This window comes from Mytilus californianus, unplaced genomic scaffold (genome assembly GCF_021869535.1).
Source record: "Mytilus californianus isolate M0D057914Y unplaced genomic scaffold, xbMytCali1.0.p SCAF_4, whole genome shotgun sequence".
In the NCBI taxonomy this organism is placed as follows: domain Eukaryota; kingdom Metazoa; phylum Mollusca; class Bivalvia; order Mytilida; family Mytilidae; genus Mytilus; species Mytilus californianus.
The window spans coordinates 11,430,112-11,444,952 of record NW_026262690.1 but is presented as its reverse complement, the minus strand read 5'-3'; the positions used below and the strand labels follow the sequence as shown (position 1 = coordinate 11,444,952).

Sequence of the window (14,841 nt, the reverse complement as noted above, 5' to 3'; positions counted from 1 at the left end):
CTGATTGTATGAATCATTTCACCAAGCTGTTCACACGCGTTACCCTGGTGCTATCCAAAAATCCTGGGGAGAACACTGGCTATAGTACATGTATCTAAGTTTGCGGGCTCTGTAAACAACTTAACTGTAAAGGATGTGTTATCCTGTTTATTATAAGTTTTCTGCAGGTGCAGCCAAACTTCCAAACCAAATCTTTGTATCTATGAGTATGATTGAATTTAGTACCGGTTTTAAGTACCATGTAACTTGTGGTAATGAAATCCTTGACTTAATATTTTACCAGCAATACATAGATTACCTTCACTGAAATCCAAAACATCAATACAGACACAGGCATAGCAAACAAGTTGAGTTGACTCATAGCCATATAAGAACAAGTGTGCTATTAAAGAGGTGCCCATAGGAATACCTACAACCTGTTGTTATTTTAGTATCTGGTTTACCTATGGTTTAATGTTTGATTTCTTCATTATGTAATGAGTAGTCTTGGATTGTGACAGCTTTTTTTATGTTTTAAAAATATCTGTTTGAAAGGAAATGTGGGTAAATTCTGTTTATTAGGCCGCAACTCTGAGCAACAACTTCTCTAAAATAGACATTCTCAATTTTATTTAAATATAGTTTACATTGATATTTGAACAAATATATGTAGAAACTGTTTCTTTCAGGTGACAAGTGATGGGAAACCTAAGATCGTGGACATGATTGATACAACAGGGTCAGGGGATTGTGATACATCAACTATAGTAGATGTTAAAGATGGTGAAATAACAGGACTAACAGGAAGGACACTAAAGGTAGATTTAAAATAATTAAATCTTCAATACTATTTTTTTTGAAATTACAAAATTTAAGGTATTCATATTAATAATAATACATGTATATGAAACAAAATTGAGGTGAAACATTTTAGGCATGGTACTACTTAAACTGTTGACAAGTTGTTCAAGGCTAGTAATATTTCTTAAGAATAAGTTATCTTGCTATAATAACTGAGTCATCATGGTCATTCTAATAGTTTAATTTAAATTGAAAGTTACCATATTCATATGAATTGAAAGATGGATGCATCACCCGCCAAAACAATCCACACTGATTCCAAAATTTTTGTTGACTTTTCTGGTATCTAAAGATCTAAGACTGTGAAAGCAAGTGGCTGGTGAGTTGAGACATCAACACATTGTATCGGTCATCTAATTAGAGATGGTGACTGTAAAATTATGTACATGTAAGTTGTTCTTCCTTATAAGTTATAACTGTGTTTGTGTAAGTAGGACCTGTTAATGAAGTCTGTATAGTGTGAACATGCACAAGCATACATCATGTGTGTGTGTACATATTTTCTTCAAACCACATATGATGGGGCAGAGGGTATTCTAATGCTGATAAATGGGAAGTTGACAATTGGAAAATTGAAATCTTCACATTTGTCATAGATTCTACTTTGATGTCATCCATTTGTGTCAAATATCTACATGTAGGAAATGATCAAGATCTGAAGCAGACCACCTAGTTTTGGAGGTACATATATTCTTGATATCACTGAGATATATGAGATGCAAGCACTCACAAAAATGTGGGTTAATGAGTGATAGGACGTCATCATCAATATATCAATAAGTTAACTTTAACTAAAGAACTTGACAAGAAGCTTTTTAATTATGTCTTGGAGAAGGTTCTGTATGAATTCTGCTTCATAAGAGTACGAAAAAAAGAGGTGCACAATTATTACCTATTTTTGTTCTGTAAATTGAAATATCAATTTAGCAAACTCAAAAATAGGGTATTTGTTGTTGGAATCAGTGTGGTTCTTTACAAAGTTAGATTTTTCATGACCAAAAACAGTATGAGATGGATATAATGGTAGGATTGCTTGAGGTCTTGATGCAACTTCAGTATAGAATAAAGAAATGATATTTATATTGTAGATTCCAGATGATTGGAATAATCCTTCTGGACAATACCATATTGGTGTTAAACCAGCATATGATTTGTTTCCAAGGATTCTAAAAGATAGAATGACAAAAGACAGGAGAGAAAAGAAGTGGGACCCACCCAACAGAGTGGCTTTAGCTGAAGCTTCGAGAAGACTGGAGGAATTTGATGCAAAAACTCCTTCCCCATCACAAGTAAATTACTACCTTAAAAATATCAAGAATCCTTCCAGGTCATACTTTTTATAAGTGAATTACTATCTTTCAAAGAAGATTCACATGTGATTTACTAGCTTATAACTAAAATCAAAATCTTTTCCAATCTCAGGTTAATTACTATCTTATAGCTGAAAGAAAGACTCCTTTCCCATCACACATGAATTTCTACCTTATAACTGAAAACAAAACTTTTTCACAACCTAAGGTGAATTACTATCTACAGTCCTTCCAGATATATTTATGATCCAAACTAGAACAAAATATTTGATTGTTGGTTACTTGATCATCAATAATAGTAATATCCATATACCGGTAATGATCTTCAACTGGTTGTCCATGAGAAATATAGTTTTTGATCCATTAACTTTACCAATATGGCAGCTACTCTTGAATAAAGTTTACATGCTATACTAACAGAAATGATGCAACAATTTCAAAAAAAATCACAGCAAACATACACACAAAAAATAAATACTGCAGAGGTTTAAATCCAGGTGAGCAATCCAGGTGCCTAATTATTGAACCGGTGTTGTATCTAGGAAATGTTTATAGACATACTGACTGCAACAACATGTTTTTCCATCTTTGCATACTCTTGGGAAACTAGATAAAACACAGCACCCCATAAATATTTAAAACAGGAGATGAAATAAGAAATCCAAGTACTATGATACTTCATTTAGGGTATGACCCTAGATATCACTATTTGATTCTAATTTGCATCTAAATGATTTTGTAGAAATATGTAAGATAATTGTCTGCAGTTCATTTGAGCTATAATAGACAAATCAAGCCATATAAGGTTAAGTTGAAGATTTACTGTCAATATGTTTTTTTACAGGAAGAAAAGTTGATAAGAGAAGATCTGCAGGCCCAGATAGACATCTTAACTAACTTTGACAAGAAATACACTGACTGTGGACCAGTATATGATTGTCTTGTCTTCTTTGATGGAAATACATGGAGGTAGTTCAAATATAGACACAATTGAGCTCCTTTTAATCCAATATTTATATGGGGAAAATTATAATAATAACACATAAAAATGACATGGGGTTAGCAACACCAAAATAAAAGACAGAAGAAAACTTATGATGTTCAAAGCATAGTCCAGGTATGCTTGTTAAACTTCTCTTTTAAATTATATTGATTGTTCATATCGATCATACATATATGTTAAAAAGATAACAGGAACTACCAACATTTGTATGATGGACAGTTCAACAGACCGCACCAACCCCTAACACATTACTTATTCGAAAAAATAGATACAAACAAAGAATATAGAACAACACATGGTCCAGATAGTCTGAATTGGGCAAACAGAAAATGTGGTGATGTTAAACTAGTTCTATATGTTAACCTCCTTTTGTAACTATATAGACAAAGTAAAATACACAATGAAATACTTGCAGCTACTAACAGGATGACCACTCACTTGAACAAGAAATTAAAGAAGTCGCATAATTTGGAAAGCAGGGTTAAAAGTTTCTTCAGTTTTTTTGTTCTGTAAATTTATTAAATGGTACAGAATACAATAAAGAGTCTCAATAAAAAAAAGAATTGATAAAAAGCAAATGAAATACAGTGTACTAGGAATCAACAAATTTATAAAGGAAAGAGCTATTTTTCATGCAGAAAATGCTTTTAGAGCTTGTGTATATATTTATAGTAATGTTAAGCTATTATATTTATAAAGCTTGTGTTAATATTTATATGTTGCCTATAATTGCTTACATCCACTTCATTTAAACTTTGGTGGATAGTTGTCTTATTGGCAATCATACCTCAACAATAATAAGTAATTGATTGTGATTGTAGTTTCTAATTTTCCTTTAATAAAGAACAAAGTTTCAACAGCAAAGATCTACGTGTTGTTCAAATTAGTGATACAAAATTTTACATACTTATATATTATAGGCCAGGAACAAACATATTTAGACAAAAATATTAAGCTCAAAAGCCTATAAGCTGGACAAGTCATATCAAAATGATAATAATTTTCAATGGAGTTCATATTGCAGCAATGATAAAGACTTCAAATTTTCTTAGTAATATTAATGTTTTAGAGCTGGTGTTAATATTAATGTTATTGTTTTAGGGCTTGTGTTGATACAAGTGAGGAAGGAAATCTTGGTGAATGTAAACTTCTGGCCAGTTACAGGGAAGAGAGACAGTTTGCTACATTTAGTAGAGACGGTATGTTGTGGTTTATCATTATAATATTTCATTTGGTTAAAACAAGAACTTCATTTATTTCTATTAAGATATGCCACATATATTTCTGGTAAGAACAATGCAATGGTCACATTCTGAGGACTATATGTATACCACAACACTTGAATTTGCAATTCATATATTCAATTTTGCATTCATTTTGTCCAGTCTATTTGCCTGTCTGTCCAACAAATATTTTCATCACACTTTTTTCAGGAAATACAGAACAGAATGACTTCATATTTGGTCAGCAGTTTGACAGTAATGATTTTTTTTTATCTGTCAGACAACTTCTTCCTGTTTGCAGACTGAATTTGCCAATATTTTGAATGTTAACAAATGTTTTTGTCACACTTTTTTTTAAGAAATACTGAGAAATTTTCAATATGTTGAATGAAAACATATATTTTCGTCACACTTTTCTCATGTTTTGTATCCATGCACAACTTAGAGACAGGTTGATAGATTTACTATTTAATTAGAAATCTGTTTTAAGAAAAAAGTTATCCTTATAATCCCCTCAAACCTGTACAAGGGGCCTTCTTATACTTGCATTGAGCAGCGGGAGCTTTTGCTTTGTATTGAAGGCATCACTTTGACTTTGTAAACACATTTTGATGTATCAAGAGAAATTTGTTTTCATTGATTAATACCTCTTTTTCTACCTTAAGAAGGAAATTTTGGAAGCCAGTATTGGTGAATTTATGATGCCTTTCATTAGACCCAGACCACTTGTATTTTATTTTTAAAAGCATGATAATTTATACCGTATAGTTCTTCAGTAAGTGTGCTGATCAGATAATTAATTGATTCTAACCTTTAATGAAACTTTGCCAGATCTTTATAACAAATATGTTAGCCAGTGCAAATAGATATGTGGTTTTAATTAAATTGTATGTATGATATATGTGGTTTTAATTAAATTGTATGGTATTCATATAGCTTGCTAAATTGTGTTGTTGATATCGAAATGTAAACAGCAAAACTTATCCCCCAAAACACCCAAGAAGTAAATAAACTTAATCATTCAGTTTGTAGCCATATTTTTTTTCTTAGGACCTAGTTCTAAAAATTCTGTAATGTCATGATATTTATAGTTGTTCATGTACATTAAGTATTGTTCTTACCACCATGTTTAAGAATTCTTATTTTTTGTATCTTTAAATTTAACTCTTCAAACTTTCTTCTATATGTATAGATATGATGAATTACACAGTTAGTATCCACAATGATGGGAATGTCCTGGAGATTGTTGCTAATGCTGGTGAGTATCCATAATGATGTTAATGTCCTGGAGATTGTGACTAATGCTGGTGAGTATCCATAATGATGGTAATGTCCTGGAGATTGTGACTAATGCTGATGAGTATCCATAATGATGGTCATGTCCTGGATATTGTTACTAATGCTGGTGAGTATCCATAATGATGTTAATGTCCTGGAGATTGTGACTAATGCTGGTGAGTATCCATAATGATGGTAATGTCCTGGAGATTGTGACTAATGCTGGTGAGTATCCATAATGATGTTAATGTCCTGGATATTGTTACTAATGCTGGTGAGTATCCATAATGATGTTAATGTCCTGGAGATTGTGACTAATGCTGGTGAGTATCCATAATGATGTTAATGTCCTGGAGATTGTTACTAATGCTGGTGAGTATCCATAATGATGTTAATGTCCTGGAGATTGTGACTAATGCTGGTGAGTATCCATAATGATGTTAATGTCCTGGAGATTGTGACTAATGCTGATGAGTATCCATAATAATGTTAATGTCCTGGATATTGTTACTAATGCTGGCAAGTATCCATAATGATGTTAATGTCCTGGATATTGTTACTAATGCTGGCAAGTATCCATAATGATGGGAATGTCCTGGATATTGTTACTAATGCTGGTGAGTATCCATAATGATGGTAATGTCCTAGAGATTGTTACTAATGATGGTGAGTATCAATAATAATGGTTATGTCCTAGAGATTGTTACTAATGTCCTGAATTAGGGGAGGGCTGGCAGAGTTCTCAAACACTGTTTTTCTCTGGTGTTCCTTGAAGAAAATTTGCTAGTCCTCACTATTATTTCTTTTGCAAAATACCAAAATTGTGTCAGTCCTTTGCAAAATTTGGTGGTCAAAACCTTCAAACCACCACTTTTCAAGAACTCTGGTCTGGGCACCTGTAAATTTGTTTAAACCAGCCGCATTCTTTATGTGCATGTCCCAAGGATGTAATTCTGTGGTTATTGTTTGTTGCTGTATATCATATTTGTTTATTGTTTTATACATATATTAGGCCGTTAGTTTTCTCGTTAGTTTTTTTTCGTTTGAATTGTTTTACATTTGTCATTTCGAGGCCTTATATAGATTGCTTTTCAGTATGGATTTTGCTTTTTGTTGAAGGCTGTATGGTGACCTAAAGTTGCTAACCTCTACACAATTTGGTATTTGATAGAGTTATCTCATTGGTAATCATACAGCATCTCCTCATTTTTATATAGTCTAGATATAAGATGCCAAGGTTGAACAATGTATAAAGTATTTTTCCATTGGAAAAAACTAGCTGGATTTTGTACATATGGTGAGCAGGGAAAAAAAATTTGTTTTCATAGTGTAACTAGAGAACTTTAATATCATTAAAAAAGTTGAAATTTGATTTGGGTGATTTTATTTTCTTTTATAAGGACAAATTTGTGGTACACTTTATAGAAACAGTGCATTATATAATATGTGCATATTATTCATACATGAGTATTAATGTAAAATATGTGAATTTTAGGATCCCATGCCACACATGTAGCATGTATTGCTGCAGGTTTCTTCCCTGACTCGCCAGAGAGGAATGGTGTGGCTCCAGGTGCACAGGTTATCTCCATCAAAATAGGAGACACAAGATTAGGTTCCATGGAAAGTGGATCATCACTAGTCAGAGCTGTACGTATCAATATTTATTGACTTGTTTTATGCATTGATTTTTCCTTTAACTCCATGTAGTTTAGTACAGTATTGTCGTGTACTTGGATATATGTTATTAAGTTTATGGATTTAACTGTTTATATTTTGTGCCCTCCTTTCATTAAAAAAGTTTTACATATAATGAAACTAATGTTGTTTAAAATTTATGTATAATGATAATACTTATCTTGTTAAATATTTGCTTTATTAAAGGAGAGGAGAAAATATAACATAGAAAACATATAGATTATACATATAGTCTTAGAGGTTATCAGAGAATAGTATCTTTCAAGCAAAACAAAATATTTTAGCATTGTTTATTATATATTTTCAGATGATCAAAGTAATTGAATACAAATGTGACCTCGTAAACTACAGCTACGGAGAGGCAGCTAATTGGCCAAATTCTGGGTAATGTAGATTTCAGTTTATTAATAAAATAAAACTGTACAGCTGTATGTTTATAATTGGTCATTCTTATGTTATTCATTACACAGTTACAATAAAAAAAAATCATAGTAATTTTTTTTAATCTGGGGTAGGAAAGTACAGCATATGCTCATTCAAAGCTCAATTTTTCTTGTCTTAAAATTACAGAAAAAAGGGGAAAGATTAAGTTCATAAAAGTTAATATCTTTTTTTACAGTAAACTCTGCCACTAATGAAAAGTTTGTTTGTCTTATGCTGTTTGTTGAATTCTATTTTATACATGATAGTGTGCTAAATGTGTAAGAATGCAGTGTAATTTAATGTATATATTTGAAGATAAATTAATAGAGGTAAATCTTTAAGATATATCATGGATACTATTCTGATAATATCAATTTACTGGTGGCACTGGCAAAAATATGCATAGCTGTTCTATTTAAATGGGTGATAAATTTATAATATTAGCTATCATAATGCAGTGTTTGCCAAACAGTGGAATAGATTCAGCTCTATAAGTTTCAATTTTCAGACTAATCTAAATGCTGTACTTGTTTAGTTATTGGTGGTTGATAATGAGAAAAAGATGGACTAAACAAAATGTTGGGGGAAATGTCCTGAAATTTTTTCCATGCATTATACCCAGAAGTAAAAGACATATGTATTAAAATAAATATTCAGCATACTGAGACTAACAAACAGAATTTTGCAAAAGATTGGTAAACATTATTTTTTTCACTAGAATTTATTCTATCATATGCAAATTTATTACAAGAAGAATAACAAAAAAATTAGAGCATGCCTATTTATTCCAGCGAATAACACTATATTTCATTTTGCTTATAATATTTTGTGTCAGTTGTTATGTATGTCATAATTACTTATGGTCTCTTGAGTATTTAAACTACTTTTGTTCAGAAAATTTACGTTCTCTAATTGGAAAACTCGAAAAAAAAAAAATTTTTTTTATGAATATAAATAATTGATTTGTTTTAATCAAATGGAATTCTATATTTTCAGGCGTGTTTGTGATATTCTAAGTGAAGCTGTTAAAAAACATGGTGTTATATTTGTGTCTAGTGCTGGAAATAATGGACCTGCTTTGTCTACTGTCGGTTGTCCTGGAGGGACCACAGATGCACTTATAGGTAGGTGTACACATGTCTAGTGCTGGTAATAATGGACTTGCTTTGTCTTCTGTGGGTTTTCCTGGAGGGACCACAGATGCACTTATAAGTAGGTGTACGTGTGTTTGTTGATGGTAATAATGGACTTGCTTTGTCTGCTGTGGGTTGTCATGGAAGGACCACAGATGCACTTATATTTACAGCACTTGAATACTGTAAATAATACTGTTGTTACAGAAATTGAATACACCAAAGTTATTCTCCATTTAGTTGCATTAATACTTTTTAAAGCAATTGCTTTTATGCCATCGCGTATGGCCATCTTTGTGACACAAATCAGAGACTCCGCCCAGATCAAGCCATAGTATTTTGTTAAACAGGCTCCTGGTCTGTCATTCTTAAACACCTATGTATGTTTTCTAATGCAAAACATAGCTTGAAACTTTTGAAAAACGTTAGTGGATTTAAGAGGTTTCAGCATATGTTCTTGTAGATGTATTTTTGTATTTAGGGGGACAACCGTTTCACTATCAAAAAACATAGAAGTCCGAGTGAAAAAAAGTGCATTTTTATACCTGCTATTCCGTTCTCCTTTCGTATGATGTTTCAACAAAATATGGAATCATTTCAGTTGTTGATTTAGTATTGAAAATTTTACTGAATTATCTCTTATTAAATACGGTTCTATATGTTTAATTGGTGTTTTTCAAAGAAAGAGGCCAGGTGCTCTTGTTCATTCATAAAATTATCGTTCATTCATAAATTAATCGTAAAATCAAAATCACTACACAGGTTATACGTAGTGTCAAATGATTACCTGTAATCTAAAAATAGACAAACTTAACTGACCTATTTTGTTGATTTGTTTGCGCAAATAATTTAGCGGAACGAAACCCTTGTTAAAAACACATAACAAAAAGTTCGTTTTCCTTTTTTGTCATAACTCCGTAAGATTTATGGATCACCTTACTAATGAAATGGACCCGTCAAAACGTGATAGATGCCAAGTCCAGATGAAGAGATATTTACAATTTGAAATTTTCTAGTTTCATAGATTGAAAAAAGTACGTCCTTTTGGATATCATAATCAAAACTGGCTATGCATGACAAATGATGAAACCATTATCCTCATCTTTCCAGTGGATGAGTCTACTACGTGTGTTGACACTCGACGGTCCACCGTGTTTGCAATTTTATTTCACATGTTTTCGAAATATTGAAGATCATTTTTCGCTATGTTTCCTGAAAATTGATAAATATCAAAGCAACGAAGAGCTGTTTGTTCTTGTTCGTATAATGACGATTTAATGTCATGTTTGTCTGTGATGACCCCCCTTTTCGGGATTGCATGAGAATTATAGATATCTCGTACCACATGAGGATGACACATATCAACTGAGCAATAATGTTTGGGACTTAGTTGTAAGAAATGAAGACAAAGTAACATTATGAAAATATTTTTAGTAAGCTGAAATATATATTTATTTTTTACATGTTTATGTCTTGTAAGATATTTTATTTCTTTCCCGTTTTTCAACATTTGCGTCTGGAAAGTTGAAATGTTTTAATTGAATGGTTAAATTTAAATTAATTATGATAATTGTTAAAATTAAATCAATAAAGGAAATTACTGCCCAGTTACAAACACTACCAGGGGATAATTTCTTTTTGAGTTATATGTTTCAGCACATGTAAATTTGACCCCAACTTTAGCCTGGTAAACGTGTTGTGTCCTTGTGAAATATAAAACATATCAAAAATGACTTTCTGCTAAAGTCTTTTATTGATATAAAGTTAAAACCTTCTTACTTCTCACTAGACAACACTCCTGTCAGGTTTAATTCTTATATGTATGTGGATGAAAAATAATAGTCCCCAAAACATTAACATGGCAGCAATTGCTTTTACAGCCTTTAAGGCTTTGATTTATTAATGTATAAGAAGGAAATTTGTATGTTTACAGGTGTTGGTGCTCAGGTTTCTCCAGCAATGATGTCTGCAGAATATTCCTTGAGAGAGAAGTTACCCTGTATGCAGTATACATGGTCTTCTAGAGGTCCAACGTAGGTGACTTTTAGTGAACTTATTAACAAAAAGTCAAATAACAAAAAGTAAAATAACAAAATACTGAACAAGTGTATGAAGAGTACAAGCATATGATTTTTTTGGCAAGAACATATTTAGTTTTAGTGGATTCAACATTTTTTCATTGACAATGATTGAAGAGTTTTACCCCTTGATTTTCAAAAAACAGAAAATTTGTGGTTGTGGTCTTGATATGAATAAAAGGAGTTTGATGCTAATCAATGAGACAACAACTCCAAAGCATAAAAACCAGCGAAGACATATAGAGAAATGTCTATACCAACTGCCAAACTCTAATTGACCTAGATTTTGATTAAGTTGTGAATGAATTAACAGAGTTTCAAACATCTTTTTTCAACACTTAAGTCTCTAATGAATAAAAACAGTATAAATGTGTTCCGTATTGAGCTTTACCATCAATTATATACTGATTCTTATTTTTGATCTCTATTTTCAGACATGATGGGGCTCTAGGTGTATGTATAAGTGCCCCTGGTGGAGCTATAGCATCAGTTCCTAACTGGACTCTCAGAGGTTGTCAGTTGATGAATGGGACCAGTATGAGTTCACCTAATGCTTGTGGTTGTTTAGGTATGACTAGGATTACTTGCCATTAATTATAAGATTTATAAACTTGTTTCACTGCAGTTATCTACCCTGATCTTAGAGTTATTTCATTACTTTAAAGAAAATAATTGCAATAGAAAACACAGGGAGCAGGCTTTTTTATGATAATAATATAATGCTCAGTGTATCTGACACACTTTATAGATGGAAAATAAGATCTGTATATTGGGATTATATAGATCATATGGACTTTTTAAGAACATGAGTTATATACAATGAGAAATTGAAATATTTAAATAATTTGTTAAACTGTCAGATATGATATTAAGATATAAATTGAGAATTAATGTTGAAAGAGACCTAATTTGAACAGAGTCCTTTTTTTTTGGCTTCTGTTTTTGAAGTCGTCAAACTTAATTTTATTGTGTCATCTAATGTATTAAAAGAGGTCAAAGTTAAATACAATTTTAGTAGCATATATTTGCCATATTGAAATTACAACATTTAGCAGAATTGTTGAACATCTTCCAGATGTTTTTTTTCCCCACAAAATAAGGTGTTTCCTTAAGCTTTAGACACAAATATATACAGGCCCTCTACATATTTTAATACTCAGAATTTATGTTTGTGTTATAGGTCTGGTATTATCAGCACTGAAAGCCATGGGAATAGGTTACACACCATTCAGTGTGAAGAGAGCTCTTGAGAATATGGCTGTTAAAGTAGACAATATAGAAGTGTTTGCATTAGGACATGGTTTAATTCAGGTATAAGATCAGCAGTCACAAGTAGACGCTGTCAGAAGTGTTTGCATTCTGTCATATATATATATAGTCCCAATTGTCAGAATAGGCAATACAGAAATGTATGTTTTAAGTTATGTTTTTATTCATGTATAAAACCAAACTGTCAGAATAGACAATATAGAAATGTATGCTTTTTATACGACCGCAAAAAAATTTTGTGGTCGTATATTGGTATGACGTTGGCGTCGTTGTCGTCGTCGTCGTCCGAATACACAATGGTTTTCGCACTCTAACTTTAGTTTAAGTGAATGGATCTCTATGAAATTTTACCATAAGGTTCAATACCACAATAGGAAGGTGGGGATTGATTTTGGGGGTTATGGTACCAACAGTTAAATAATTAGGGGCCAAAAAGGGGCCGAAAATAAGCATTTTTGTAACTTCCAGACATAACTTGTGTGTTATTGTATGGATCTCTTTGACATTGTACTACAAGATTCCATATCACAAAGGGTCGATGATGGGATTGATTTTGGGGTTAATTTCCTCGAAATTTTAGGAATAAGGGGCCAAAAGGGGGCAAAAAACAAGCATTTTTCTAGTTTCATGACAATAACTTGTGTGTAAGTGTATGGATCTTTCTGAAATTTTACTACAAGGTTCCATTTCGCAAAGGGAAAGCTGGAATTGAGTTTTGTGGTAATTGCCCAAAACGTTTAGTAATAAGGGGCCTAAAAAGGGGTGAAAAATAAGCATTTTTTAGTTTCTAGACAATAACTTGTGTTCAAGTGTATGGATCTCTCTAAAATTGTATTACAAGGTACCATACCACAAAGGCAAGGCTGTTATTGAGCTTGGTTTGGGGGGGAAGGGGGGGGGGATGAATCATAGGGGGGGGGGTCAAAAAAGGGGTAATTATTTTTTTTCGTTTAAGGAATAAGGGGAAAAAAGGTTAAAAAACTAGGGTTTCCATTTTAATAGACAAATAATTGAGTAAAGAACATTATTTAAAAGCAGTGTAAGGTTGGTAATTCAAACTCATTTAAATATCTCACCTGCACTATGTTTGAATTATGTAAATTGGAAATTTGCCAATTATTTTAGTATAATAAACTTCATTGGAAATTTGCCAATTTTATATTGGAAATTTACCAATAGTTTGTTTATTTTTAGCTATGACTATGATGTCATTTTCTATTTAATTTTAAGGTTACAAATTAATTTCAGTTTTAAATATTATTGTAAAATGTTTGCCCAAAACATTTATTAATAAGTGGCCAAAAAAGGGGGCAAAAATAAGCATTTTTTTAGTTTCCAGACATTAACTTGTGTTCAAGTGTATGGATTTCTCTGAAATTGTACTTAAAGGTACCATACCACAAAGGGAAGTGGGTCAAAAAATTTTTGGGGGGGGGGGGATTTTTTTTCCTTTTTTTTTTCTTTAAAATTTTCCATTTTAAGTTGGTTAATTCTGATCACAAAGAGAAAGTTGGAATTGAGTTTGGGGGATAATTGCTCAAATGTTTAGGAATAAGGGGCTAAAAAAGGGGTTAAAAATAAGCATTTTTTTTTTTAGTTTCCAACAATTAATTGTGTTTAAGTAATTGGATCTCTGTGAAATTGTACTGCAAGGTACCATACCACAAACTGAAGGCTGGGATTGAGTTTGGGGGGGCGTGATGTGTGAAAATTTTCCACTTAAAGTTGGTTAATTATTTCTGATTTAGATATAAAAGCAAATAATAATGATGTGGTTTGATTTTATCAAAAACTTAAATTGAAGTTATGTATATTGTAAATTTAGGTTACATTGGAATTTAAGAATTGGCTTTGGGGTAGGGTTATGGCTCAAACCTTTAAATAATAAGGGAAAAAAAGGTGAAAAAACAAGGGTTTCCAGGTTAATAGACAAATAAGTACAAAACATTATTTAAAAGCAGTGTAAGGTTGGTAATTCAAACTCATTTAAATATCTCACTTACACTGCTTTTAAATTATGTAAATTGGAAATTTGCCAATAACTTTATTGTTAATAAATGCATTGGAAATTTGCCAACAATTTTAGTATAATAAACTTCATTGGAAATTTGCCAATATAAAATTTTGCTGATGAAGGTTTTTTGTTTACCTTTAGCCTTGACTATGAAGTCATTTTCTATTTTTATAGCCTTATGATGTAGTTGAATTATTTAATACTTTTATGATGTGTTTAAATGGGGTTTTATGGTTGCAAATTTATTGTTTTAGTTTAATAAACTCCATTTAAAATTTGGTAATAAAAAAAATGTTTGTTTATTTTTAGCTATGATTATGATGTCATTTTCTATTTTACTTTTATGGTTGCAAAGAAATTTTTATTTTTAGATATTACTGTTAAATGATGCTGATTAAGGTTTTTGCTATGTTTAGCCATGACTGTGATGTCATTTTCTATTTTAATATCTGTCATGATGTATTTAAATGGGCTTTTATGGTTACAAAGGAATTTTATTTTTAGATATTACTGTAAAATGTTGCCGATTAAGGATTTTGTTTATTTTTAGCCATGACTATGATGTCATTTTC

The 14,841-nt window shown here is 31.5% G+C and overlaps 1 protein-coding gene across 1 annotated transcript in view; it reads left to right on the top strand.

Moving 5' to 3' along the window:
* The window catches only part of LOC127737466 (tripeptidyl-peptidase 2-like), a 48,822-nt gene that overhangs the window by 6,177 nt on the left and 27,804 nt on the right, over positions 1–14,841 (top strand). Inside the window, exons 2-12 of the mRNA XM_052248178.1 lie at positions 669–797; positions 1,929–2,129; positions 2,995–3,119; positions 4,255–4,352; positions 5,569–5,634; positions 7,150–7,304; positions 7,660–7,736; positions 8,772–8,899; positions 10,842–10,941; positions 11,421–11,554; positions 12,167–12,297. Of these exons, the coding sequence (XP_052104138.1) occupies positions 669–797; positions 1,929–2,129; positions 2,995–3,119; positions 4,255–4,352; positions 5,569–5,634; positions 7,150–7,304; positions 7,660–7,736; positions 8,772–8,899; positions 10,842–10,941; positions 11,421–11,554; positions 12,167–12,297 (1,344 nt within the window). The remainder of the gene's footprint in view (positions 1–668; positions 798–1,928; positions 2,130–2,994; positions 3,120–4,254; positions 4,353–5,568; positions 5,635–7,149; positions 7,305–7,659; positions 7,737–8,771; positions 8,900–10,841; positions 10,942–11,420; positions 11,555–12,166; positions 12,298–14,841) is intronic.